General features: G+C 39.8%; 1 protein-coding gene across 2 annotated transcripts in view; it reads left to right on the top strand.

Annotated features, from left to right (window-relative positions):
- Positions 1–838: 838 nt before the first annotated feature.
- Positions 839–26,007, top strand: part of kitlga (kit ligand a) — a 36,859-nt gene continuing 11,690 nt past the window's right edge. The window contains exons 1-5 of one of the 2 annotated variants that reach the window (XM_034684873.1): positions 839–1,331; positions 22,217–22,327; positions 24,174–24,230; positions 24,702–24,854; positions 25,532–25,712. In XM_034684873.1, coding sequence (XP_034540764.1) covers positions 1,317–1,331; positions 22,217–22,327; positions 24,174–24,230; positions 24,702–24,854; positions 25,532–25,712 — 517 coding nt within the window. In that variant the 5' untranslated portion in view covers positions 839–1,316. The remainder of the gene's footprint in view (positions 1,332–22,216; positions 22,328–24,173; positions 24,231–24,701; positions 24,855–25,531; positions 25,713–26,007) is intronic. The other variant, XM_034684874.1, reaches the window with a different exon arrangement.

The following is a 26,007-nucleotide window of genomic DNA, read 5'->3' as shown; positions in this document are numbered from 1 at the left end:
AAAAGTACCTTGCCTGTCTTGGGACAATGTTTATGAAAGCAAGAAGAAGAAATGAGTCCAACCATAAATCAGGCTTAATAGAGGCAGTACTTGCAGTAGAACACCTTTTAAATATATATCACATGTGGGGTACATGATATGGTATTAGTGCACTGAAAATCCAATTCAATTAAAGCAATTAAATTTAGTGTATTATATCTTATCTTTGGTTATGTATTTATTATTTTAAAGACACATTTTAACAGTGTATCTTACATTTTAAAGCACTTGGAAGTGTTTTTCATCTGTTGAATGAATAAAAGTACCTTGCCTGTTTTGGGACAATGTTTATGAAAGCAAGAAGAAGAAATGAGTCTAACCATAAATCAGGCTTAATAGAGGCAGTACTTGCAGTAGAACACCTTTTAAATATCTATTGCATGTGGGGTACATGATAATGTATTAGTGCACTGAAAATCCAATTCAATTGAAGCCATTAAATTAATTGTATCTTTGGTAAAGTATTTATTATTTTAAAGACACATTTTAACTGTTTATCTTACATTTTAAAGCACTTAAAAGTGTTTGTCATCTGTTGGATGAATAAAAGTACCTTGCCTTTCTTGGGACAATGTTTATGAAAGGAAGAAAAAGAAATGAGTCCAACCATAAATCAGGAGTAATCACTATCATTACTCTGCACTTACTTTATATTCTACAAAACATTATGGCTTCGTAATTGACATTAATTGAAATAAATCATCACTGCATTATTACAGGGGAGAATCGACCGTAACTGTAATCCCTGGCTGTGGATATTAAAGGGTTAAATGTCTCGTAAAACCACTTAGCTGGTAATAAATTGAGTGTTGAGCAACCGGCGCAGGGAACCTGTTTTCCTCTCTGCTGTGTTTAGATTGGCAGTAGTGCATTAGGAGTGAAGCTCTTCACAGTGCCGCTCGTCAGAGGGCGGCTCTTTGGCTGCTCTTTACGCATCATTATAAATGCTTAACTCCCTCCCTCCGCGCGCACTGTCCAGCTCCGCCGCCGCGAGCCCTCACTGTCTGGATCTGTGCTATAGATAGACAGGTCTTCATGCCACACGCCGACAGGTTGCAAAGGTTGAGAGTTTGAATCCAGAGTGTTTTGTTTTTTGCCGTTTTATCTTCTTCTTCTCCACGTTGTGTTTTTTGGGGTCTTTTTTTCTCCTCTGCTTGGATACTCCTGACTTAGGCATTGGATATGTGCACACAGGATGGTGACAACCCCTTTCCTCCCCGTAGAAGTAAAATAAAATAGGCTTTCGCACAACATTGGATTTACTCCTGTCGTTCCATATGAAGAAGTCAAAAGTAAGTGTTCTATTTTTACTCGTTTTAACTTGAGGGGATGTTTGTTGTATGGGATGACGCAGAGCAGCGGGACACGCTTACTGCTGCTTCCAAAGTTTGACAAAACATTTAAGATTCGGCTCCTTCTTCATTGATATAACTATCAAATCCTACACCAGGCTTGCATATTAAGTTTGCATTATAAAAGCTGCTTCATATGACGCGTAAATATCTGTGTCAAAAGAAGGACCGGCTCTGCTGCGCTTCCTTTACTGCCTAAATTTACTAGTTTGTGGAGCCTGCAAGGTGTTAAAGCTGCTCACCTCGCGCGTCCCAGAAACACTCCACCTGTCCGGGGTTTATCCAGATTTACTGCAAACATGCCGCCCGTGGTCCATATGCAGATCAGAGATCTGATCTGCCCTGGATCAATAACTTTGTAGCGCCAGTCTGTAGCACTTACCAGTCCAACAGAGTCCACGTCTGAGGAGGTTTCGCACCATGCGTAACAGTGAGTGTGAGGAGGATTTATTCTTTAAATCTTTGCATTTGCACTTAGGGAAGGAGAGAAACACAGCTATTTACCTTTGAACCTGCAGATCAGTGTTTGGGTAACTCCCTAATTATCTCTAATTTCATGGGAGCGCAGGAGTTTTATTGTTCAGATTGACAGAGGTTACTGATCAGGCTCTAAACGAGGTCAGGGTGTCAGTTTTTGCTCCTGACCACGTCCCTGGTCAAAACGTGGCTTGAAACTCGCTGATAATTACTCAGGCAGAGAATTGAGCTGCCTTTTCATCCTCCGCCTGTCCACCGTTTCAGGCAGCCCTCCAGGTTATATGCATCAGCCAGCTTTACAATAAGAGAGGCTCCTGTCTGTTTCAAGCTGAAGAGGCTTCAGGGCCAGCTTAACCTCCATCTCTGCGAGCTCTGCTCTTCTGTTTTCTACTAAAAGAAAAGCACTTCTGCATATTTCTGCAGTCCTAAAAGCAGCTGTCATTTTATCTCTGTGCTGTATGAATGCCTTTCTTATCCCTCCAAACCAGCATGTGATTGTCTTATGGTGACACTTACATGCAGCAGAAGCACCTTTTTTGAAATGTCTTTGCAACAATAACAAGCCTTTTCACTCCTTTAAATCCTTTGCACCACTTATTTTGACTGACTCAATCCTGAAAATTGGTTTATGTGTGTATGTGCAGGTAAGAAGGTGTGTAAACCTAAATTAAGGCAGGTTTAACCTGCATTACATCCCCAAGGCTGTTTGACTGAACCCTGCACTGAGCCCTGTTCTTGAATAATCTGTGCCTCATTCTTCATGCCATCTTAAACTCTTTTTAATGACAGTATTGAAAAAAACTTGTAAATGTATTCTATATTAACATCACACAGGGTGCATATGTGTGCATGTGTGCATCTGGGGATAGAAGTCTTTGAAGTCTCCTGCAGGAAGGGATGGCATTTCTGCAGCCTTGTCCCTGCTAATCACATTCAGAGCACATATTCCTTTAATGCTTTTTTTTAATGAAGTTGTACAGTAAGTAGTGCTCTGTGCCTGGCAACATTAAAAGACACCTTTCATCTTCTTACTTAGTGTCCTTGCTGCAGCTGACGGTGCTTTCCACCGTCACGTAACCGCATGTGGAGAAATAAAGTCAGGGATTTGGTCACATTTTCATGCAAGCTGTTCAGTTTGTTGTAAAAAATGTGTGAGCGGAAGCTCTCCTCAAAGTTGCATTAATGTATTTATTTCTCTTATTGTTTCATTGAGCTTTTGAGCTTTATATAATACTTGTAGAATTTTCTCTGTTTGGATTCATTTACAACCAGAAATGAAAAAGGAAATGTTCCCCAGAACTGAGATAAGAGTTCTTCGAAACGCTTTGACGCATGAGGTGTGTTTGACAGTGCATCTGTGTGAGAGAAAGTGCGAGAGCTAGTCTATGTCTTCACACTTTCACAGAACATTTGGCACCAGTAGGGAGCGCTAGTTTTCTGATGCCTACACAGAGATGGAGCACGCAGCCACCCAGGTCTTTGGGCTGTGGGAGATGTAGAGAGACATATCTTATCTGCGTCGAGCTCCTGTCGGTCCTGAACGCAGCGTTATTTACTGCTCAAACCTTTGGTTTTTTACATTCCTCCTCTAGGGAAGAAAGATAGGGCAGATGAACAGGAGTTTCTAGTACTTCTTTGGACATGTGTGTGTTGCAGTCTGAAGAGGGCTCTCAACACTGGCTGTGAATCAACAAACGTGTCCTCTGACCAGAAGGAAGCAAAAAATAATACTTTTTATTCCCCTCCTGGAAATAATCATTATTTTAAGATGTGTTTTGTTTGTTTTAAGAATTGGAAAGACACAGATTATTGCAGATCAGAAGCTTGAAAGCCTTAATGAACAGACTGAGGTCTGTCTGCACTGAAGATTTATAATGCCACATCGTTCGCTGAAGCATACTAGAAGTAGGCGTCATTGCAGAGGGTGTTGATGGGTCTGAAATTCACTCTCCGGCAAGCACAGCTGAATGTTGCAAATTATGTATTACAAAGCACCATAAAAAAAAAAAAATGTAATCTCTTAATCCGAGGTTAAGGTTTGTGGAAGTAGTTTGAGCTCAACACAACACCAGGAAAAGAAAACACAGAGCAAAACCACTTAATTACATCCTCTAAACTGGATCCAACAATTTAAAAGACATAAAATCCAGCCTGTGTTTCTGCGCTCCACATTTTCTCTCACACCTGAACGCCTGACTTGCAGAGGTTATTTATGGCACCAACTGGAGCCAAAAAGAGTCAGTGGCTTTCCTTCTAACATTATCTCATTGTGAAAAGATGTTTCGCAGCTTGCAGTGATGATGAATGCAAGTTATTTTTTGCTGCTTATCAAGTAGACCCTATGACTTGTGTTATAATCACTGTTTATCCCTGTCTGCACGTCTTTCAAAATGTTATTCAATTTGTATGAAATGAGATTACTGCATGTCTGACTGCTTTAACCTGAATGATCCAAATATTCCACTTACATGATTGCACATCAAAGGTGCTTTTTACAGCATTACTTGTACTGAACATGTTTTTATTCACAGTTCTCAAATAGCTGACACAAAACCAGCCACGGTTGCACAACCTGGACTTCCCGCTACAGTTTTGTTTGATCCCATCAACAGGAGTCGGCCAGGAGGATTAAGCTGCTCATCGCTTCTTGGCGTTCTTATCTCTCAGGGATGACTGACCCATCAAATGTTGCGTGGGGTTAGGGAGGTTCACTCACATAAATCTCAAGGCTCACATGTTAGTCGTAAAACTGAATTCATTTTTTTTGGTTGCAAGACATTTCTAAGAAGTTTTAATACTTCATGGACTTAAAGGAAAATTGTCATAACATTGATTTTAGACTGAAATAGAGGAAGGTTTGATGTCCTGAAGTTTAAGATTTCACCACATTGAAGATTCCCCTGTTTTTGGCTCTAATGGAAAAGAGAAAAATTGAGATGATTTGAGATAACTGAGCCTGTGCCGTTTTATTCAGATACTCAAAAAATCAAGCCTGGTGTCTATAGATACTCAAATAAATGGATGATACCTCTAATATCCAATGCAAGGAAGTGCATTTCTTTACTGATTGACACCACACAAAGTCACTGGGGAGGGGCTAAATATGTCCAATTACTGAAAAATCTGCATTTCATATCAAACTGGTAAAGACAACCGGACTATGTTGACTGTGCAACCACATTTAAGCAGAAGAACACTACTTACAACCAACATAGGTAACTGCATTGAAAGGCAAAGTAAAGGCACATTTTGGACTCAAGTATTACAAAGGGGAGGAGTTTCAAAGGCACTTATCAGAAGGGATCCCATAGGAATGAATGGATGTCTGGTTGATTCGCCAGCAAGCACATTAGTGGCGGGTACCATCCTTAGAACCCACAGCTGAGAGACCCTCACCTGGTTCTAAACAGGAGTTGTGCCTTTTCTAATCCTTAAAAACTGTCAGACACACAGCTTCACAGCAGTCTGTTTTGTGATCGCTGCCCTCAATAAGTGGACAATTTGTACCGCCAGCCTACAAAAGTCTACTGTGACCTCTTTTAAAATGTTGGCACTGCAATCACACACAGCACCAAGATGGCAGACTAACTTCCCCGACGCTGAAAGGGACTTGGGATTGCTCATCATTTTCAAGGTGTCCAAAACTAAAACATATACGAACAGTCAAAGCTTTGTCAGGTGTAACCCTATGTTCAACATTAATGGATATTACGACACAGGTCTTCATAACGCCCACTTTCCACTCATCACAAGATTCGGAGGGATGAAGTGGAGTCACGCAGACGCAACAACATTTCAGTAATTGGTCACTAGTTATGACACACTGTTTCCTAGAGATAAGATCCATTTCATTCAAGCGTCATCAAAGTTCAGTTTCATGAGATTTTAGGTTCCATCATCAGCTCTGAGGCTTTGTGCAGGCAGATTTTCCCCTTGTGGAATAATACCACGCCACAGAGAAAGTATGATTTGAGTTACTGGATTTCCTTTATGAAAAGCATCCCAGGCCTCGTGTCGGAGCAACATGTTAGCGCACTGCTCCAGCTGCAGAGTGAAACCTTGTCTGTGGTAACTGGACTGCATGCCCAGTCTATCCTCAACACAACTGTTACATGTCTTTGCATGACCGTCATTTGAAAAAAGTATACCTCTAGCTGTCTGAGGGTCATAAATCCTGGTGTTTAACTGTGGTTGAGCCCTGTAATGTTTGGAACATGAGACCACCAAGAACTCATCTTGAAGTCATTGTTTGAAAAATGTCAGATGAGGCCACATGTGTGTTTGTCTTTGTACAAGTGAGTGGCAGAAATGTGAGGATACATCAGTAGAGCCAGTCAGAAGATAGGAAACACACTTAAGGAGCTCTAGGAATTTAAAAACAATGTTTATAGATCTCTGAACCATGACTCTTTACAGCTGAGGTCTGCCGGTTGTGCGGTTGCACGTCCTGGCAGCTGTCAGCTTCATGGAGTGCAGGGAGTTTAAACCAGAGGCCACAGTGATATTCTCGATGCTTTTCAGGAAGGTTTACTACAGTTGTAAATCCTTTATTCATTTATCACTATGGAGCACCCTTTAAATTATGTATAGCCTAATGTTGGCTTTAATACTGAGCAAGGAAGAGATGTCAAAGCACAAAGGTTGAATACTTATCAAGAAAAACAGCCAATCAGTAGCTTGTTCCAGCATTTCCAGAGTAATTTCCTGTTTTGCTCTGTTTTATATTGTTGTAAATTGAATATATGTGGGTTTTTGGGTGTTAGTCTGGTGGTGAATGTGGGCAGTTGAAAATTGTTATGTGCATTTTTAAAGTTCTCAAACAGGCCGCCCATGCTGCTGTGTTGGGCAGGTTGCATGCGGCAACATACTTTGAAAGTAAAACTTTTTGTTGATGTTTTTTTTTTTGGTTGGAGGCCATTTCCAGTTCCCCAGCCAGATCCAATTATTGCCTTTTTTTAATCTTTATATGTTTTTACTTCCATTAAATAAAAAGAGCTTTAGCCAAAGGGTATGTAGTTGACTCTCTTAGCGCCCAGACTTGCTGAGGCCACTTCAGCAGGTGCTCTTGTTAAACGGCCTCCTCCGTGGTGTGCCCAAAACCCAATTAAAAAAATGTTACGTTTGTAGTTGCTGTTTTGCCAAGAGTCATACACTAAGAATAATGTGAACCAGCTTTGGCTCTTCTTTATAATGAACTTCTCTCACTCTTTCATCCCTCCCTGTCTCTTGTGATCATGCTCCCAGTCTTGTCATTTTTTTTTAATTTAATCTACTGGATCAACTATAAAATTTGCAGCAGACCAGCAAACCCAAACAAGTCGCTTTTTGTTTGTCCCTGAGAAGTTGACATTTTGGGGATTCATAGTTGGCAGAGGGCAGCTGTGACATCGTATTAATTTTTAACTGGACGCCTCAAATTTAACTGCAGGACCAATCCTGTTAAAGTTACATGGGATGTTAATGAGGCATTGAATTAAACTCCTCTACACCCCCAACTTTTGAGCATGTGAGGCTACATTGGATTGCATCATCCGGATATAATATTAGGGTCAGGACTTTCACACAGGAGATCAGATTTTGTGCTCCATGGGGACCAAGCTTCAACTCTGACTTTTATTGGGTTTTTTGAGTTCTTTCTTTTATATGTCATGGGTTCTAGCTTTGCTCTTAGTAAACCCATATGTTTAAAGGTGCTGTACAAATGTTACACACCATTAGCCAGGTTTGTGGCTCCTGTTAATGTCAAATGCCATAATGCTATTATGTTATGCTAACTAGATGTAATTAAGCACAGGTGACCAATTGTACCCCGTAGCACAGCCCAGCTTGTCAGTATTGTGATCTAGACACTGGAGATAAAGTTGTATGACGGCTGTGTCAGGTCAACTTGACACAGCTTACCTTTTGACTACTCGGTTAGTCTGAATTAAAATCTCCATTTAAACGACTAGGGAATCAGTACATTCGTAACATCCCTACTTGCCAATGTAATGCAACTCATTCATTTATTTTCATGCTAACTCACCTTCTTTGCTATCTTTTTAAATCAAAGAGGCAATCTTTTTTTTACCACACCGTCTCAGCAGGGATGCTTCTTCTGGAAATGTAGGTTATATTAGATAATTCCCAAACCAACAATAAAAGTAGTTTTTAAGGTGGATGATTTGGATTTGCCGTATTTGATTTGTACTTGAGGACTCCGCCTTTTTAAACCCCTCAGGACTTTGGATAATGATATGTTGCCTTGATGCCTCAGAGTTCGTGCTTTACGCATGCAGGACCTCTTACTATTTTTACAGGCACACTGACTTACCCCAGTGAACATCTGACTCAGAGTGTTTGCTGCTGGAGGGCATTGAGAGAGCTCAGATTTATCCCAGTGCTCTAGGAAATCTTCATATCCGACTTGCTGCGAGTTGCAGTTTCCACATGATCAGGTACTCTGGGATGGATGGGAGGTCACAAAGCGTAATTAATACCGAAGAGAGAAGAGCATTAGTCATCTCTGCCACTCGTAACAAGCAGTCCCAAAGTGGACATTGGTTTGGCTTTAACGTCATTGCTTAAGGCTTTAACATGCCGGGCAGTGAACTAAAGCTGACTGTTGTGATCCCAACGGCCATGGCATCAAAACGATATGTAGCACAGTCGTGAGAATAGATGGATTTCTCAGTGTGTTACATTAGGGAGTGTTTCTCTAAAAACCCTCTTTTGAACTCAACAAGTGCAGTCCTTAAATCCTAATGGGGGTTTGGGTCCAACAACTTCCCTGTCTCCCTCTTTACTTCCATATGTTGAAGAGGTTGACCTCTCTCAGTTGTCTTTTTGGGCTTACTCTACGTCATGATAGACGTAAAGACAAAAGGAAGAGCATAGAAGGTGATATAGGTGGTATAGGGGTGTTCTGAAGAGGCTCATTTCTAGTCCTTTGTCCAGAAATTTGAATTCCAACAAAACAACTTGTCTAAATCAGAAAACTCTCAGAAAACAGTCACTGAACACAATTTATTTAATATTGCTAAACATGAGATCACAGAGTCTGCAGGTAAGGGATTTGAAAGTGGTTCGCTAAGTGTGGCATGGTGCTAGTAAAGCCTACATACAACGTCTGGTTGCCTTTTCAGATCAAGCTTTGAATCACCATGATCTGGAAGACTGAGAACCTTCACAGACAACTTAATCTCCATTTTCTAAATCACAATACTGCCAAACTGTGCCATGACACAGGACGCCGTTTGCCTTCTGTGCCTGTTTACAGTTGGGTCGTACGTGGAGCATTACAGCAGCATGGCAGTCGCCCGGCAAGTGGTGGGTGACTGTGCTACATAGCTGTCTAAATCAGATTAATGATAATGCCATTGGACCGAAGACTTGGCTCACGTGTTTATCTGACCCTTTGAAGGTACTGTAAAATATATCTTATGTTAAACTTCAGCACGAAACCTTCACTAAGGATCGAATAAACGAGAATTTCTAGGTTTGGTGGATCGGAAGTCCACTGGTCGTCTACTATCTTTGCATGGCTTGAACAAACACTTGATTAACTTGCAAAGCTACACTGATTTAGTAGTGTTATACTGATCAGCAGCCTCCAAATGTTTAAAACAGTGAAAACAATTTCTAGGATTGTAAATCAATGCAATCACGAGACTTTGTTGGGTATGCAAGCGTAAATATGCTCACAAAATATTAGTCTGAATGGTCTAGTGGTGAATTGAAGTGGACAGAAAGAAACGTATCCGTGAAATCAGTAACACACAGGACCAAACACATGATCCCCTCCAGGCAGAGATAACAAAGAAAGCATAGTTCTCAAAGTACTCATTTTCAGCTTAGAACAAGCAGATATTTCTTGATAAGTTATATGGTTTAACAGACACATTTAAGGACATTTTCATCATTACAAAATCAGGGTGTAGCAGAAAGCCAGAGGGGCTGTGAACCTCAATGAAAGCAGGGAGACAGGTTTATTATTATTTGGTGGGTGGCACCCTCTTAACCCCCCCATCCCCCTTCATTGGTGAATTCATTATGAAAATAAAAGCACACGCTCATTGTTTGGTCTTGTGTGCTCTGAGCCAACAGCATAATTGATTAATGAAATTTGAATAACTTGTCTACAGCCTTTTCTAACCACAGTCATGCATATCTTAATTCAAATCACAAGATCAGAACTTAATCGTTTTTTATACAATTATTTATTTTCCAATTCTTTGCAAGAGCAGTGCAGGCAAACAAGGTGAATCTGAGCCGTGGGTGAGAACCTGTAAAGGTACACACTTGGCAGAGCTCCCATCACGGTCTGATAAAAATAAGCACCCTTGCACAACTTAGATTTCTTCCTTGTCCGAGCCAAATTCCCCCTCCTTTAGTTTCTGCATATTAACGAGATCCGCCCTCACAGTTTGTTGACATAGTTAGGGATGTGTCTATATTGAAAGAGTGTAAAGGGGACATGCAAAAGCACTTTTTCATTCCAAGGAAAACAACAGAGAGCATACATGCATTTCATCTTCACCCTCCCCCCTTTCTTTTTTTATATGTTCTCAGTAGCAAGATCAGACTTCCTGTTTAGACACCAGAGATTTATTTTGTTAGTTTATGCCTGGGTTCAGCCATGAGTAAATTTCACACGTTAAAAGAGATTTTTTTGCCTAGTAAGGTGACATAATTACAGCCACAAACCGAACTCTGCTTCATCTCAAACAAGACACTCCTCTTAAGACATGTGGGGGAACAAGATAACATCACCTTTCTGTGCCAAAAAGCATGGAATGAGTTAGACACAGGAGCCTCGTGGAAGCCTTTTAAAATTCCCCTTCTTGATAGTTGTTGTTCCTCATCTAAATTTATGTGGATTTTCATCATTAGAATCTCTAATTCCCTCCAGACCTCTGACACTTATATTAGTCAAACATACACCATTGTTAACACTGTTATTTGAGATCCCTTGTTAAACACGATCCCATGTGAGTAAACCAACACTTGAAAAGGTTTTGTTTCTCTGCAATGCATCATTAGTTAAAGCAAAAGAAAACTTGATTAGAAAGAAAATTGTAGACACGGGTTAAAGTGCAAATCCTTTGAACTCAGAGCTTAAAACTTATTGTTAGCCATAGCTATATGTGGCAGCTTGCCCAGTAGTGTTAACATCACTGCCATTACAGGGATTAACTGTTCCCAGCCCCCAGGTTGTCTACCTCTGTCTGTCCAGCTGGTGCTGATAGCAAATGTCTTCAGGGCTGCATAGCTTTACTCAGACGTCCACCACAGCCATTCTCATAGAGGTGAATTTATGACTCTCACAAACTGTTCATTAAACACAGCCATCATATTACCTCTAAAACAAAAGTGTTTTCCATTTGTCACTCAGAAAGGAATTCCTTAGCATCACACCGCTCTGTGATTTAAGCTTTCTCACCTCTTGTCCTTTGGAAATCCATCCTTTAATTATAGCGGATCAGGTTTGGACACATCTCTGCTAACAGACGTCTGCAACGCTGTCCTCACCGCAAGTTGACAGCATAACCTGCTAGTCTGTTAAATGGGTTAAATGGGTTGGTTCAGTTGTTGCGTCTGAGCTGTAGTGCAGCCACCCGCCACTAGCCTGAGGTCTGGTTGATTGAGACTGCTAAGCAGTGGTAAACAAGCACAGATGATGGATGGCATCTTTTAGAGCTAGCTGGTTTGACAGTATTTGATTTTAAAAAAGTGTCTGAGTCTAGTTAACTCAACAGGAACGATGTGTAATAATCACAGGGAGGTGGGCTTTAGTTTGCAGGGAGGATTGAAGGCTGGTGCTGCTAGCTTTGTTAGCATAGCGACACTATTTAAACTACGGTGGCCCTGAAGGACAAAACAAATAACAAAGGATGAAACACTTTTACAAAGTTGGAGACAAATTTACATATTGGAAAACAGTTTTACATTTTATTAAACAAAATTACATTAGCAAAACACTTTTACCAAGGCCAAAACACATTTTCATTTAAGAAAACAAATTTACAAAATAAAAAAAACACTTTTACAAGCAGTGAGACATTTGTTTCAGGAATGGTAAAAGTGTTCTGTCGTTTGTAAAATTGTCTCACCGCTTGTAAAAGTGTTTTTTGTGATTTCGTAAAAAAAAAAATTCTTATTAATTTTAAATTTGTTTTGGCCTTGGTAAAAGTGTTTCATCTTTTGTAAATTTGTTTTGTCCTTCAGGGCCACCGTAGTAAACCCATTGACATTGTATACGCACAGACTCTGTGGCCCTGTATTAAGTCATGTAACATAAATTGTTCACCTTTTTTTTTAAAGTTATATTTTTGGCTTTTTTGCCTTTATTTTATAGGACAGCTGAAGAGAGACAGGAAATGTGGGGAGTAGAGAGCGGGGGAAGACTTGCAGGGAATGGTCGACCAGCCGGGAATCGAACCGGCGACCCCTGCAACAAGGACTGCAGCCTCTGTATGTGGGGCGCCTAGACCGCTAGGCCACCAGCGCCCCAATTGTTCACATCTTTGACATTTTCTTCAAGTTTTTTCTAACCTTTAGACTAATCAGCTAATTGAAATAAAAACTTCCAGTTAGAAGAATAACACATTAGTCTCTTTGGAGTATCCCTAAAGGCCACCATTTCATTTATTGCTTCTATAGGTGTTATTATACAATTGCAGCCAACATTGGGTATTACTTAAGTCAAGCTCCATTCTCATAATCGAGATGGTTGATGGTTGTTGTCTCTGTATTAATTGCCTATTTATGGAAAGTTGTCCCCAATGGCAGAATTGCTGTCAGATAATTGCCAGATTGGATGGATTTTAAAATTTGATTTCTTTAGTGATAAACCTTTATTAGCTAGTCAGCTATTAGCCAGATCCATATGAAATACATACTCTTTATAAATATGATTAATAATGGGGATAAAACTGGGGATTAAGCTGCTTACCCCGTAAGTAACGTTCATCCTCTAGCTCTCCATTCAACTTCTAATACCACAGAAGCCCACAATGAATATAACTGAATGTATCCCAGTGAGCTCAGTGCAAAGAGTAGCTGTGATTCAGGGTTGTTCATCTTATTGAGAATAAGAAGAGGGTTTAGGTATTGGCAGTGGGAAACTCTTTTATTGTATTCAGGTGTCATTTTGGCTGTCAGGTTGCATCATGTGAAATATATCCCCCAAACACTGGAAACTAACAGTCCTAAAGCAGTGTCTGTCACGCACTGTTGTTATTGTTGACAGATGCAGGTTTTATCGGGGTAATAAGCTTTCATGGTTCAATTTGAAGGATTTCAGAGCCTTCAGGACCTTTTATGTTCCTCGGCATTGTGTCTTTTTGAATACCAAGAAGTGTCTGCAGAACCACACTGGTTCTGACTAATGCAGCCTAATTGTCTGGCTCCTCTCCATTACCTTGAAGAGTGTTTTGTGAGTGCCAGCATCTGTAAGTACACCTCAGCAGACAGCAGACTGAATGTTCTCAGATGCTAATTTGATTTATACATGAAGGCAGAGAGCTCTGGTCGCTTTGCATCTGGTGTCTGGAATCCAGTCTTTGTGTGTCAACACTTCTTATAGCCTCTTTGTGTTTGTCTGTTTGATGGTCTGCAAACACATTATACGAGTCATATTTTCATATGTGTAAGAAAGGTAATGGATTAAGTGATAACATATGTTGTTTGACTGATGGCAAGCCAAAAATAAAACTATAAAGATGATATTTGATAAGGAATATTTGAACAGCTTCTAATTCGTCTTATCTTTATCGTTTTTATGAGGCAAGAAGTGCTGAACATTGTGGTCTCCATCTGTGTGCCGTTTTTTCACTGAGATTTTAAACACTGATATGTGAATGAGGCTGAGGTCATTCTTGATGGCTTGTGAACCACTGATTCTTAACAGTATTGTGTGAGAATGACGTTTTTATTTCCTTCTTAGTCAGTTAACAGCATGAAATGGTAGAAAATATTGGCGCAATGTACAAAGTTTAACTAATAAAAAACATTTATAAGCATCAGTTTGGTTTGCATTTGAATAATTTGGGGGATAATGAGAGATTTTTTTGTTTCTTAAATATTCACACAGAACAAAAAGTCCCACATTAAAATCAGATATCAGATATAGAAGGAAAAACAATCTTTCTTTCAAACTTAGCGTGGATCAAACAACATCTGGACTCCAACAGCAGTCTGTTTTTTTTCCTTGGCTGCTTTTATGTGTCGTCTGCCCGTTTTTTTTAAATCCTCATTATGAAACATGGGAAGTAATATCACATGGCAAAATTCTAAACAACGATCTCAGCAAAAGATTAGGATAAACTGTCCATCTCGGACAAAACAAGCGGCATGTTGCCATGGCGGGGTAATGCCATGCAAGGCCCTTTGTTCAGCTTTTATGAGATTATGTGGTTTAAGAGGGCTACGAGGCCGGCGGTCTGGAGAGCCTGTTCAGCTAATGACGCCTCAGGTTCAAAGTGGTGGTGGAAAATGAGACGGGGGTAATCATCCTCAGCATCAATATGATGAGGCAGAGCAGGCTGGCAGGCTTGGAGAGCCATAATGCACCTGACAATGACAGATAAGAGGGTTTCAGTTTGAAGGGTTGCACCTGACTGTTCAGCACTTCTGGTCTGGTATGAGCTGGTTTGCTGTTTTGAGAGTAGAAGTGGTTTAAGTGCTTTGTTGAGGACGCAGAAACTCTCCTTTTTGAAGTTCTGCACTGAAATTGGGGTTATTTTCAGCATGGGAAGTCATTTCTTTTCATTATTCATTGTCACAAGGTCACTCATTTAGTGTCAGGCAAACATTACAAGAGCGAGTTGAAGTCATCTGGCTTTTCTCACTGCAGCCGTATTCTCCATTGATATGTTTGGCTTGAGCTGTGTTGTTGGGAGTCAATGAGCATTTTTGGAACTTGTAGGAACACGATGTGTTTGTTTGGGTTGGGTATTATTTAACTGAGATGTTTTCTCATATTTCAGCCTGTTAAAACAACACAGCCTACAACAACACAGGGATTCTGTTTCTTTTATATGAAAGCATTTTGTGTATCAGTGGATTGAATTGCAGATCATTGTAAGTAAGATTTGAGCATTAAATGAAAAATGTTGAGCCATGCATTAAATGTAATTATAAAGACTTAAGTCAGGAGCTAGAGCTTATGTGCACCTGAGAAACAGCACTGATGATACTATAATGTACCACATCTCTGCACTCCTAAAAAACCAAAACATCAGTTGGATTTCAGAAGAGAAGTCTCAAAAGAACATCTCATGCATAAACCTGCTCATTAACAGATAGTTTGAAAGCAAAGTGAAGTGGCAGTAGAGTTAAGTATTGTATTTGATTAGTATTTGGATAAAACATTGTGAGAAATTTCAATAAATATCGATCACAATGATTGTCAGGATTTCCCTTGAATGTCAAAATTGAGCTACAAAACCCTCAGGCTTTAGAAAGAGACATTTATTCCCAGTGACCACTGAGTTCCCTGCTGTGGTGATTCCCATACAATGAGTGTTTCTTTATTGGTTTCTGAATATATCAGGTAAGACTTGATTTACTTTTATTTGTATTTAAAGACCCTTTCCTAGACTTTAAACTTGTTGGCCATCCACAACAACATACCGACTTGTACAAAGGTGTAATACAAGGTAGATATGTCTCTACCTGTCCTTGTGTTTAATGAAATCAAGCCAAAGTTCTGCAGGGTTTTGATATGAGCCTGAAAAGCATTATGACCCTTTTTGATAGGTTGATAGCTCAAAAGTTAGAAGCAAAAGTTCTGTCATACAGTGTTTACCCTGGCTACATACTGACACTTTGATGGATGTGAAAATACAGCTGCCCATGAACAGAAATACCTAACATACTGGCATCAGAAGGCCAAGAAGCTGGTTGGAAAGCCATGAAGGTTTGGTTTTGTCAGCAAGGCGGTCGTTCAGCTGCTCCTGGGCGATGGGGGTTGAACATTTGCAAAGAAGCAAGGAGAAGAGGCAGGGAGAGCGAGCTACTGGCTTTGGCTCCAGAGGATGGAACCAAAAGCCAAAGACACCCCCTAGCAGAGGACATGCTTGGACAATGCCAATGCAGGACCAAGACATCAAAGATCTGCATATTAATACACACCCCTCTCCTTACATTATACATCTAACAGACTTTTACAAACATTACTGAGAGCTCATGAAGTTGGTTTGCTTTGAAGGTTTTTAAATATGCCAGGCAACAATAACTACTCAACTGGATGTAGGTTAAGTTCCCCTAATGTACCATGATCTATTGCTTCTGGCTTCTCATAATGCTATCCCCCACAGCTTAGCTTGCTTTTTTATGCTAATGTTCCCATAATATTTAAATATGATCCAATGATGGCATTAAAACTGTGACTAAGCCTGCACTTAGCCTATAGCTACCACTGCACCTCAGTTAAAGCTTCAAGAGGAGTCCTCAGAGTAAAGCGGGACTCTAAAATACATTTTCACTCCGGATTGGTCTGTCTTTTCTGTTTGTACGTTTGTTTACATAGCCATTTGCTAACACAGCCATCACACAAATGGCTCACAGCATGGAGTGAGCATGCATGTGTGTCCACTATTGTCAGTTTTCCCTTCCTTTTTTAAATCCTTTGGTCTCCCCATATGGCAGCTCAGTGAGGGTGTATGCGTTTGCTTTGGTTTTTGCTACCTGAGATGGATTCACACTGACTTTGGTATCTTAAATGGCTGTGAATGTGACCACCAAACCTCTAACATCTGCTTCATCCACAGTCTGATCACGCCTTTAACCCGACAGGACAGCAAACATCGATACAAGTACCATTAGTGTTGCTGCAAATGGTGCACATAGCAGGTGAAAGTTTTACAAAGTCCAACAGGAACGGTCTAGGCGGATCAATACGATGATAGCCAAAGGATTACTCAGTCAGCAGAGGTTTTGTGAGAGTTCTTAGTGGGATGTCTGCTCAGTGTGTAAGATTTAACACAAAAAAATGTATTATTTTCAAGTGTAGATATTAAAACTATTTTGGCTGCATGTGAGTGAAAAGCATATTTCACCAACTTGCTCAAAGAAAGGGAAACACTCCTTTTATGTTTGAATGGAGCAATAGGAAATTGCTGCAGAAGTATATGCACACATTTCTTCTTTCAAACATTTTGAGCTCTGCCTTTCATGATATCATATGACCAAAAACTGGAAGTCCCTCGGCTCAAAGTAGAGATCTAACTGCAGATATGTCTGATGTAGACTACACTAAGAATATGTGATTACTTGCGATGTTCCCCCGAGGCCAATCTGCTCACCAAATGTTATGAAAATCTGTTGATAAGTGTTTTAGAAAAGCCACCTGTCAGCACCAAGAGCTCCACAGAGATTTAAACTTACTGGTAGTGAAAACTTTTGGCTCCCATAAACATCAGGCATGTTCCATGGGCTGAGTGTATCTCGTAAAGACCCGGGGAATGCTGCCGACAACGCTTTAACAACTCAACCTATCACATCCTGCTGTGTACACCACTGTTTACTTGGCCCCTTTATGTTCTCGCAAAAACCCCTACAGGGATGACCACAAGGTTTAAGATAATAATGACAGCAAAGTGATGGTGTTTGACGTGAAGGCATTAGCGGCCACCACCTAGTGATTCATCGGTTAAACAAACTTTGCAGGGATAAAGAAGGGTAGTGTCGGTGAAAGTGTCGACAGAAATTCCCATTCATTGAAAGCAGAGGCAGTGAAAGTGTCTTTGAAGCTTGGTAATAAATGTAAACAGTCAACCCTGCTGCTTTGTTGCAGCTTGAAGCCAGATTTAGAAAGCTCTACCACTGAATCCAGACATTAATTCTAGGCTTATAGTTGATATAAAGGTATCTGATCACATGTTGGGACCACATGGATCCATTTTTTCCTCAAGGTTTCTGTGCATTAGTTACAGCTTTCCAATGTGATTCACTTTAATATGACACGGCCTCCACTAAAGCCCTTTAAAGGCAGCCAGGGTAACACGTGTCAGGCCAGAGTAGACAAAACAGATCAATATGAATGTTCCTCATTTGATAAGTTCAGGTGTGAAACAACAAGGTTGATGATAAAATAAAGAGGTTTAAAATATCCAGGGATCTTTCAGGGAGGTGGCATTACTTAAGAATGTAACTTTGGGTTTTTCGCCATCTCTAAATGAATCACAACATTCCTTTGCCACTCCTGATGTGAAATTTCAGGCATCTCTTTTATCCATGACTTATCAGGTAATCACCAAGAAGTCTGTAAATGAGGAGTGCATGTGTTGAAATCATACAGGAATCTCTAGTCTCAAAAATTAAGCTAATTCAGGGAGGTGGCATTACTTGAGAAAGTAACTTTGGGTTTTTCGCCATCTCTAAATGAATCACAACATTCCTTTGCCACTCCTGATGTGAAATTTCAGGCATCTCTTTTATCCATGACTCATCAGGTAATCACCAATAAGTCTGTAAATGAGGAGTGCATGTGTTGAAATCATGCAGGAACCTCTAGTCTCAAAAATGAAGCTAATTCGGAAGTGCTTAAAACTGCAGTTCTTCAAGTGTCCACTTGAGGCTGGATCCAAAAGCCCCAGAGGCTACATACACACCTATTCTAAAAAGCTAATCTCCACAGAAAAAATAAGCATGTTTACAGCCTGGTTACACAAACATATTTGGTCTGAATAGCTAATTTATCTAACTTTAACAGGTTACAAGTCATGCACACATAGGGGCATGGCTGACTTGACTGATAGGCACCCTTAAGTCCACTTCTTTGCCTCTTGGTAGGTTGACCCAAAGGTTGAGTCAGCATTTCCAACATGGCGACCACCAATGATAGGCCTCATAACTCTGCCTGAGAAACCCATGGGTGAATACATCCTTGCTTTTTACAGTCAATGGTGGATATTCAGCACACATTGGAACTGAGTGGCTTCCATGCATGTAGAGATCTTGATTCTAATTAAAAAATGGATAGTATCTAATTTCTTTCTTGAGCAGTATGAATAGCTATCTTATCCCTGCAAGACATAAATCTGCAAGACTATCATTCAGAAATATCTAGACATTTTGATGGCTTGAAAGTACCCTAGTAATCCAATAAATGTATGATTAATGAATGATTGCACAAATATGTGCAGAGACATAATTTAGATTTTACTTGCATGATATTATTTGATTCAAGAAAGTTGAAAATCTGATTTTGGTAACATGCAAAGAAAAAAGAAGACATCTGCCACTGTCTCCCTGGGTTGATAGCCAGCACTTAGGGCTTACATGTTTGTGAGTAACACATCACTGAAATCTATTAAATTTAATAATGTTTTTGAGGGCAAATGTCAAGTTTTGCACTGCTGAACAACTTGTGCAGCTACTTGCAAACGCCTGACCTGTTGTACTGTAAGGTCTCTGAGTATATTTTTCCTGAACAAATGTGCTTCCTGAGAAGAAGAGGCTGTCGCAGTCAGTGATGAATTGCACATTTATGTACACATTTGACTTTCCCTAATCTCTGTCCTCTGACATTGCTTTCTTAACGTCCCTGCTGGCGATGTAAAGATGATAAGTTTGGTGTATCTGCAGAAGCTCAACGTAATTGAATATCATCCCATCTGCCCTTTTACATGGATGCTTTTCCTTTCGGCCTTTCCTGCTGTTGATGGATCATTGTTTCATTCTCTTCCTGTTGTGGCTCTGTTTGACAAATATATAGCAACAGCAGGAACGTGGGTGTGGGACTTTGCCTCTGAGATTTGCAAATGACAGACCTAAATCTCAGAGAAAATGTAGGCGGCAGAAGTATGAATGTGTGTAATTGTTGCTGCAAAACAACAAGCATTGGACATCAAACCGTTGCTTAAATAAACTATAGAGCACAATCCTGTTGTACTGGTTAAAGTGCCTTGAGATTAGAGGCGGCTCAGCTGGCTATGATCTTTTTATCCCTCTCACTGAGTGCTTTTTGTGAAGCACTCAAAGCTTTATTCACAAAAGTAGAGGTTCACTTTCAAAGTTGAGGAATTGTATTGGGTTGGGCTCTGACCCAACTAATCTCAGTTAAGAGGAGAATTGTTAGTCCATTGCATAATATGGTCACAGGTGAGGTGTTAGCCAAATAATAGCAACTGTTAATGCACAATGCACGAAGGCCAATCATGGGAAAGGCGCTCTAGTTCCTCATTTCTGAAACCAATCTTGAAGATGCCTCAGTGTGTTTCCTTGTATGTTCACAGTCAGTGTTTTCTTACCTGAAGGCTCGCTCGTCATCAATCACATTGACGGACTTGTCATCCTTCTGAAACATCTGGGATCAAATTTTTTCAGCCTTTTTTTAAAGTTATGCATTGTTCCCAGCCTTGTTTGTGTGCCTAGCAGTCTTCTTCCCTGCCTTTTCTTGGCGCAATGCTTTCTTTCTTGGCGCTCTGCCATCACCAACTGTCAATCTGCAAAATAGCTTGAAACCAAAAGCAGGAAGTTGTCCACGTGTTTGTATGATTTTGTCCTCATGCACATGGGTGACTGCTCCTTTGTGGTGCGGGTGGTCTACATTTCCATGGGGTAATTTTCACTCGCTAAGCTGTTTGTGGCTCAGGGTCTACATGGACTCTAAATATGTACACCAAGGATTATACATATTTGTGTCATTCACCTGCAGGCAGTAAGATCATGACAAACTTCATAACAGTCGTAGGCAAACTCCTTTTCTGCAAGCTGAGCCTCTTGGCAGTCGGTGTGTGATGACTAAACAAAAAGCATCAGATTACTGTACACAACAGGTTCACACATTGATATCCAGGTCTCAATTCTTCAAATAATTAAATCCAACTGTCAGCAACGGTTGCTTTCCATCTTGTGTAAACACATATGATATTTGATAGTTTCAGAACAATGCCTGCAAGTCACAACAACATCAATAGTTCCAACATGACTGTCGCTTATCTGAAGTTTACATTTCTCACGGCTCTAAGAGTCTGCAATAAGCCAGCTGCATTTCAGCAGCTGAGGACAACTCCGCGGTGGTCTGAAACATGCAGGTCTGACCAGGTAAAGCTGCTGGTTTGTCCGTTGCAAGCTGCTCCTGTGACGTGTATGAAAGGATGGATGTTTACTTTAGCATTTGGCTTTATTTGAAGTCATTTACTCACTAATCTATTAAGCCAGTCTTTGTCCAGAGGTCTTATGGTGCATAGCTGTGTGATTACCACTGACCGAATAAAAACAAAGACAACATTACCCTCAAAGAGATCCTTAACCCTAAATGGATACACTGACAAAATAGATCCAAGCTGGAAGAGGAATCAAGAAAAAAGCAACTATGCCACTCCAAATGTCTGATCAAAGTCTTACCAGCTCATCATGATGGATAAACACCATTAAGGAGCCTACAGGGGTCCTTGTATTGTGCATCATGGCTCACCATCAACACTGATGACAGTGAGCCAGTCATATCCAGCTGGGAGGACTTGAATACAAGGAGCCATTGTTAATGTTTTAATGAGCACCTTGCCTTTTGTCTGCTATGAAAGTTACAAGGATGAAAACTTATGAAGCATATAATTGTTAAATTGCAAAAGGTAATGAAACAATTGAGAACAGCCCTTATCTCTGCAAGCTAAGATAGACAATGCCCACAAGAGGCCACAGTACCTGCTGCTTTATTGAAGATTTGTTGAGTGCACTTAAAACTTTGTTGTGAAGGATTTAATATCTGGGATTAATTTTACATCCCTGGGTAATGCGTTCCAGAGCTGACAGCCATTTACAGAGAGAGCTGACAACCAAATGTGCTTTTGTATTTTTGTTAGTGTGATTGCAAGTGCTTCTCATGCTAAAACTTGCTTTCGATGACAGCTCCAGACTCTAATGTAGGACAGATACGACCCTGATCTGAGGTTGTTTGTAAATTCAAGCCAATACTGAATACTGCTGTAATAAGTGCTGTGAGTTCTTCAGCAGTGTGTCCTTGTAAATTACTTGGCAGTATCGTCTTCGGGAACTTTGGCCAGTATTCTGAACTCTACTCAACATTTGTCGGTTCCGCTTTTAAGCTGCCGTAAAATTAGCTGTAACAGTACAGCCTTATTGATTTGCACAGCTGAAAGGGACTCTTTGAACTAGTTATTGCAGTCTTTAAATGTGTTAACTGGTTCAGAAAAGCTAATAGCTCTTGGGTGTGACAGTCTGATCCCAGGTCTTTTCAGGTCAAAGACTTACACAAACCTTTTGCTGAGTCGATGTGTCCCTTACACAATGATTATCAGGATGTTCAAACAATTTTGTGTCATTTATTATTTCTTGTAATGAAAACATGTATCTTACGGTCATCACTAACTGTCATGTCTGTCTCTTCTTGCCCACAGAGTTGGATACGGATTTGTGTCCATTTACTGCTGTTCTTCATTCTTGGGATACATTCAAGTAAATTTGACGTCAACCCAGTGACAGATGACATCTCGAGACTCGCTGTTTTGGTAAGGGCCGCAAGTCAATCCACCTTCAATACGATCTTTGTATTAGTGCTAGTGCTACTGAATACAGCACTGTAACTTAAGGCTGGGCGATAATTCAGTACAATAATTATCATGATATAATCCTTCTCAATATAAATATAACAAATGTTTAATAAAGATTTAATATATTTAAACCTGTAATTACAACCCCCAACCACTGGAAAGGGAGGGGACGCTAATGTGCCTTAAACACTAGTTGTGACCCAACATTAGACAGACGGCATTGAACAGCCAATCACATCACAGGGTTAGAGGTAGGCGGGGCTTAAATATGTGAAACGAGCGACAGCAACACAAAAGAAAACTCAAAACCAACCAGCTCAAAGCAGAGTCGTTAGTCTGACACTGTGCTGATTCAATGTTAACTGTTAACTTAACCTTCCTATTATTCCTGGGGTCAATTGGACCCCATTCAATGTTTAAAGTCTCTAAATTAATGATTCACATAATTTTTTTTGGCTTCATATTTCATGACTTTTCCTCATTTAATGTGGACAACTGGGAAAACATGAAATTAAAATGTTGATATGTTCAAATTTCCTGTTAGGAGAAATTACGCATCAGTGTTCCTTGGGGTCAATTTGACCCCAGGCTGTTTCAGCTGTATAAAACACAAGACATTTTAATATTTTATACACATTTGTTTTAGTTGTTTTTGGATGATATTGAGGTCACTATAACATACATTTTTATAACCTAAAAGAAACATAAAGTACCTGAAACATAAACCTGGGTAACAATCCGTTTCTGGAGGTTTAAATTGCTGGGGTCAAATTGACCCAAAGGATAACATATGTTAGTAAATTTGAGGGTAACAGGAGGGTTAATACACTTCAATACATATACTTTCAAGATGTTGATTAATACATCTGATTATGCAAACCAGAGAAAAATAAGAATCTACAAACTAAAACTTCACAAAAACCTCATCTTACACAAAAGACCTGCTTCCTGTTAGCACCGTCAGAAATGAAGGATTTAAAAAGCTAATCAGAAAACTAAATCCAGATACAAGCTAAGAAACAGTCTTCAACTTTCACTCAGGAGCAAAAATCTGCCTTAAAATTTAAAAGAAATAATGATTTGATTTTTATTGTGATAACATCTTCTTTAATATCGCCCAGCTCTACTGTAACTACGTACACTCTGATGAATTCACACACGGTGTAAGCATATAAGCAAGATTTTCCAACATCACTCACTAATTTGCTATGATGGAGCTGATTTCATGGTGATCTGTTCTGGTCCTTGGATATATTGACAATTTTGTCACTCAAGAGCACAATGCAGTGTGTCATTTCCTTTAGTGATATTTCAGTCACATTGTGTCTCTGGAACTCTCTCCCTCCAAACATCCGCAACTCTGACTCACTCCAGTCATTTAAAAACCACCTCAAGACCTTCCTGTTCCAAAAAGCATACAACACATAACCACTTCTCCTGCCCTGTACCTCTGTCTTTGTTCTGTTTCATTTATTTGCTTTATTGCAACTTTGAGTACCAAGAAAAGCTCTATACAAAACCTATCAATTATTATGAATCAATTATTATTATTGTCACACATTTTTAATGACAATCTGAGCATGTCTGTGACTAAAACAAGTTCTCAAACTTTGATTTGATTTGAGTGACTACAGACAGTTTGTACCTATTAGTCAGTTAGACCCAAAAACTGAAAACAAACATCAGCAAACACAGAATATCAGCTCATCACGCATACTTGTCATGTGCCATGTGTGGTTTGTTTGATTGTGTACTCACTTCTGTAATTTAATTTTGAATGTATATTCTTCTTTTCTTTTCACAGAGACAAAATATTCCGAAAGATTACAAAATTCCTGTACATTACGTATCAAGAGAAGAGGTAAGATATTGTGCTGTCCGCTCCACAGTGGGTTACGGGGAATAAGCATCTCTTTTAGTCCTGTTTGGCTTGTGACTTGGAATTCTCATAATTTCATGACCAGATCAAATGGGTGGGAAATTTGGCATATTCACACTTCCAATGCCTTTCAGTAGACACCTTTGTATTTTCAAACAACAGGGTCTCTTGAACACTAAAATTTTACCACTTTTGAAAGGGAAGACACCCTTTATTTAATTGACTGATTTTCCTCAGCTACACCTTCATCCCAAACTTTGGCTGACCTTCAAACGGTTATGCTGTTCAAATAAATCAACCCCCATGACTTAGCAGTAGAAAGTAAAACCTGACTTGGACTTTTTATGTCTTAATTTTTTAGTAAATCTGTTTAGCACATTATTATCTCTATTATGATCCCATGGTCTTTGTCATTGCTCATGTTGTGCTGTATCTCTGTTTCCTCTCTTCCAGGGTGGGATGTGTTGGGTAAAATTAAACGTCTTCTACTTGGAGGAGAGTTTGAAAGATTTAGCACACAAGTTTGGAAACATTTCATCCAACAGAAAAGATATTAGCATATTCGTTCAAATGCTCCAAGAACTACGGCTCAACTTAGGGTCTGTGGTAAGTCTGTGCATGATTCAACCTATTGAATGTTGTCAAATTACAAAAACAGACATTGTAATGAACATGCTTGGATGAGATTTAAAATACATTTTACAGATTTGCAACACTGTTTAAATACTTTTATCTGAAAGCAATGAAAACACATCTTCCATGCTAGTATGAGTGGATTTAAACTATGTTAAAACTGAAAAAGAGGACAGAAGAATATCTAAAATTGCTCTTTTCAGGCCTCCACTAGGTAATTCTGTAAAATCTGGAATATAATTGATACAAACATACGATCACACACACAAAAAAAGTCTCTATGCATTTTATACTGGTCTATTGGTCACACCAGTGTAAAGGACACACTATCTAGATGACATATAGACCACATTTATGATACAGTATTAACCCAGAAATGTTAAAAGCATGTCATACAATGTTCAAAATAGATTCCCCACAAGGTTAATTTGCTACAGCTTTAACGACACGCTGCATGAAAGACAAACATCAGCATGTCCAAACCTCAACCCTACTGCACACATGGCCAGCATGTTTATGACAAAAGTTATTTCCTCCTCTCTCAAGAACACTCAAACAGTGTGTCATTGTTTCCTATAATAAAAGTTACTCATTCAACTTCACTCCTTGGAGGCTGTACTCATTTCCTTGACCTGTGTGTGTTTGTGCAGGAGCCGATTATGTACGACTTTGAGTGCCACTACCGCGAAGAGAGGTGGCAGACAGCGCGGTATTTTGACTTTGTCAAAGACTTCCTTCTAGCTGCACAGATTAGAGAAGATTCAGACGACTGTGAGCCTCCTCCCTGTCCCACCACATCATACACAGAAACAACAGAAGCATATTTAACAGGTGAATATTTATTGTTTGTGTTGTTTGCATGTGACTGACTTGTTGATGCTGGTCTGGATGTAAGTGACAGCATGTGATGAAGGGTAACAGTAATCATGTTTGTGTAACTCTTGGAATGTGTCTGGACCAAGCGGCAACTTCTGGTCTCAAAATATGAAGCATATGAGGAAGTGTTATAAACTGCAAGTCATCAAGAATCCGCTTGATGCTGGCTGCAGAAACACAGGAAACCACCTACACACCCATTCAAACAAGGGGATCTTTGCAGCATTAATAAACATGTTTACAGCTTGGT

This window comes from Notolabrus celidotus, chromosome 6, assembly GCF_009762535.1.
Source record: "Notolabrus celidotus isolate fNotCel1 chromosome 6, fNotCel1.pri, whole genome shotgun sequence".
Taxonomy (NCBI): Eukaryota; Metazoa; Chordata; class Actinopteri; order Labriformes; family Labridae; genus Notolabrus; species Notolabrus celidotus.
The sequence above is the reverse complement of the archived record's forward strand: the minus strand, read 5'-3'. Positions and strand labels throughout refer to the sequence as shown.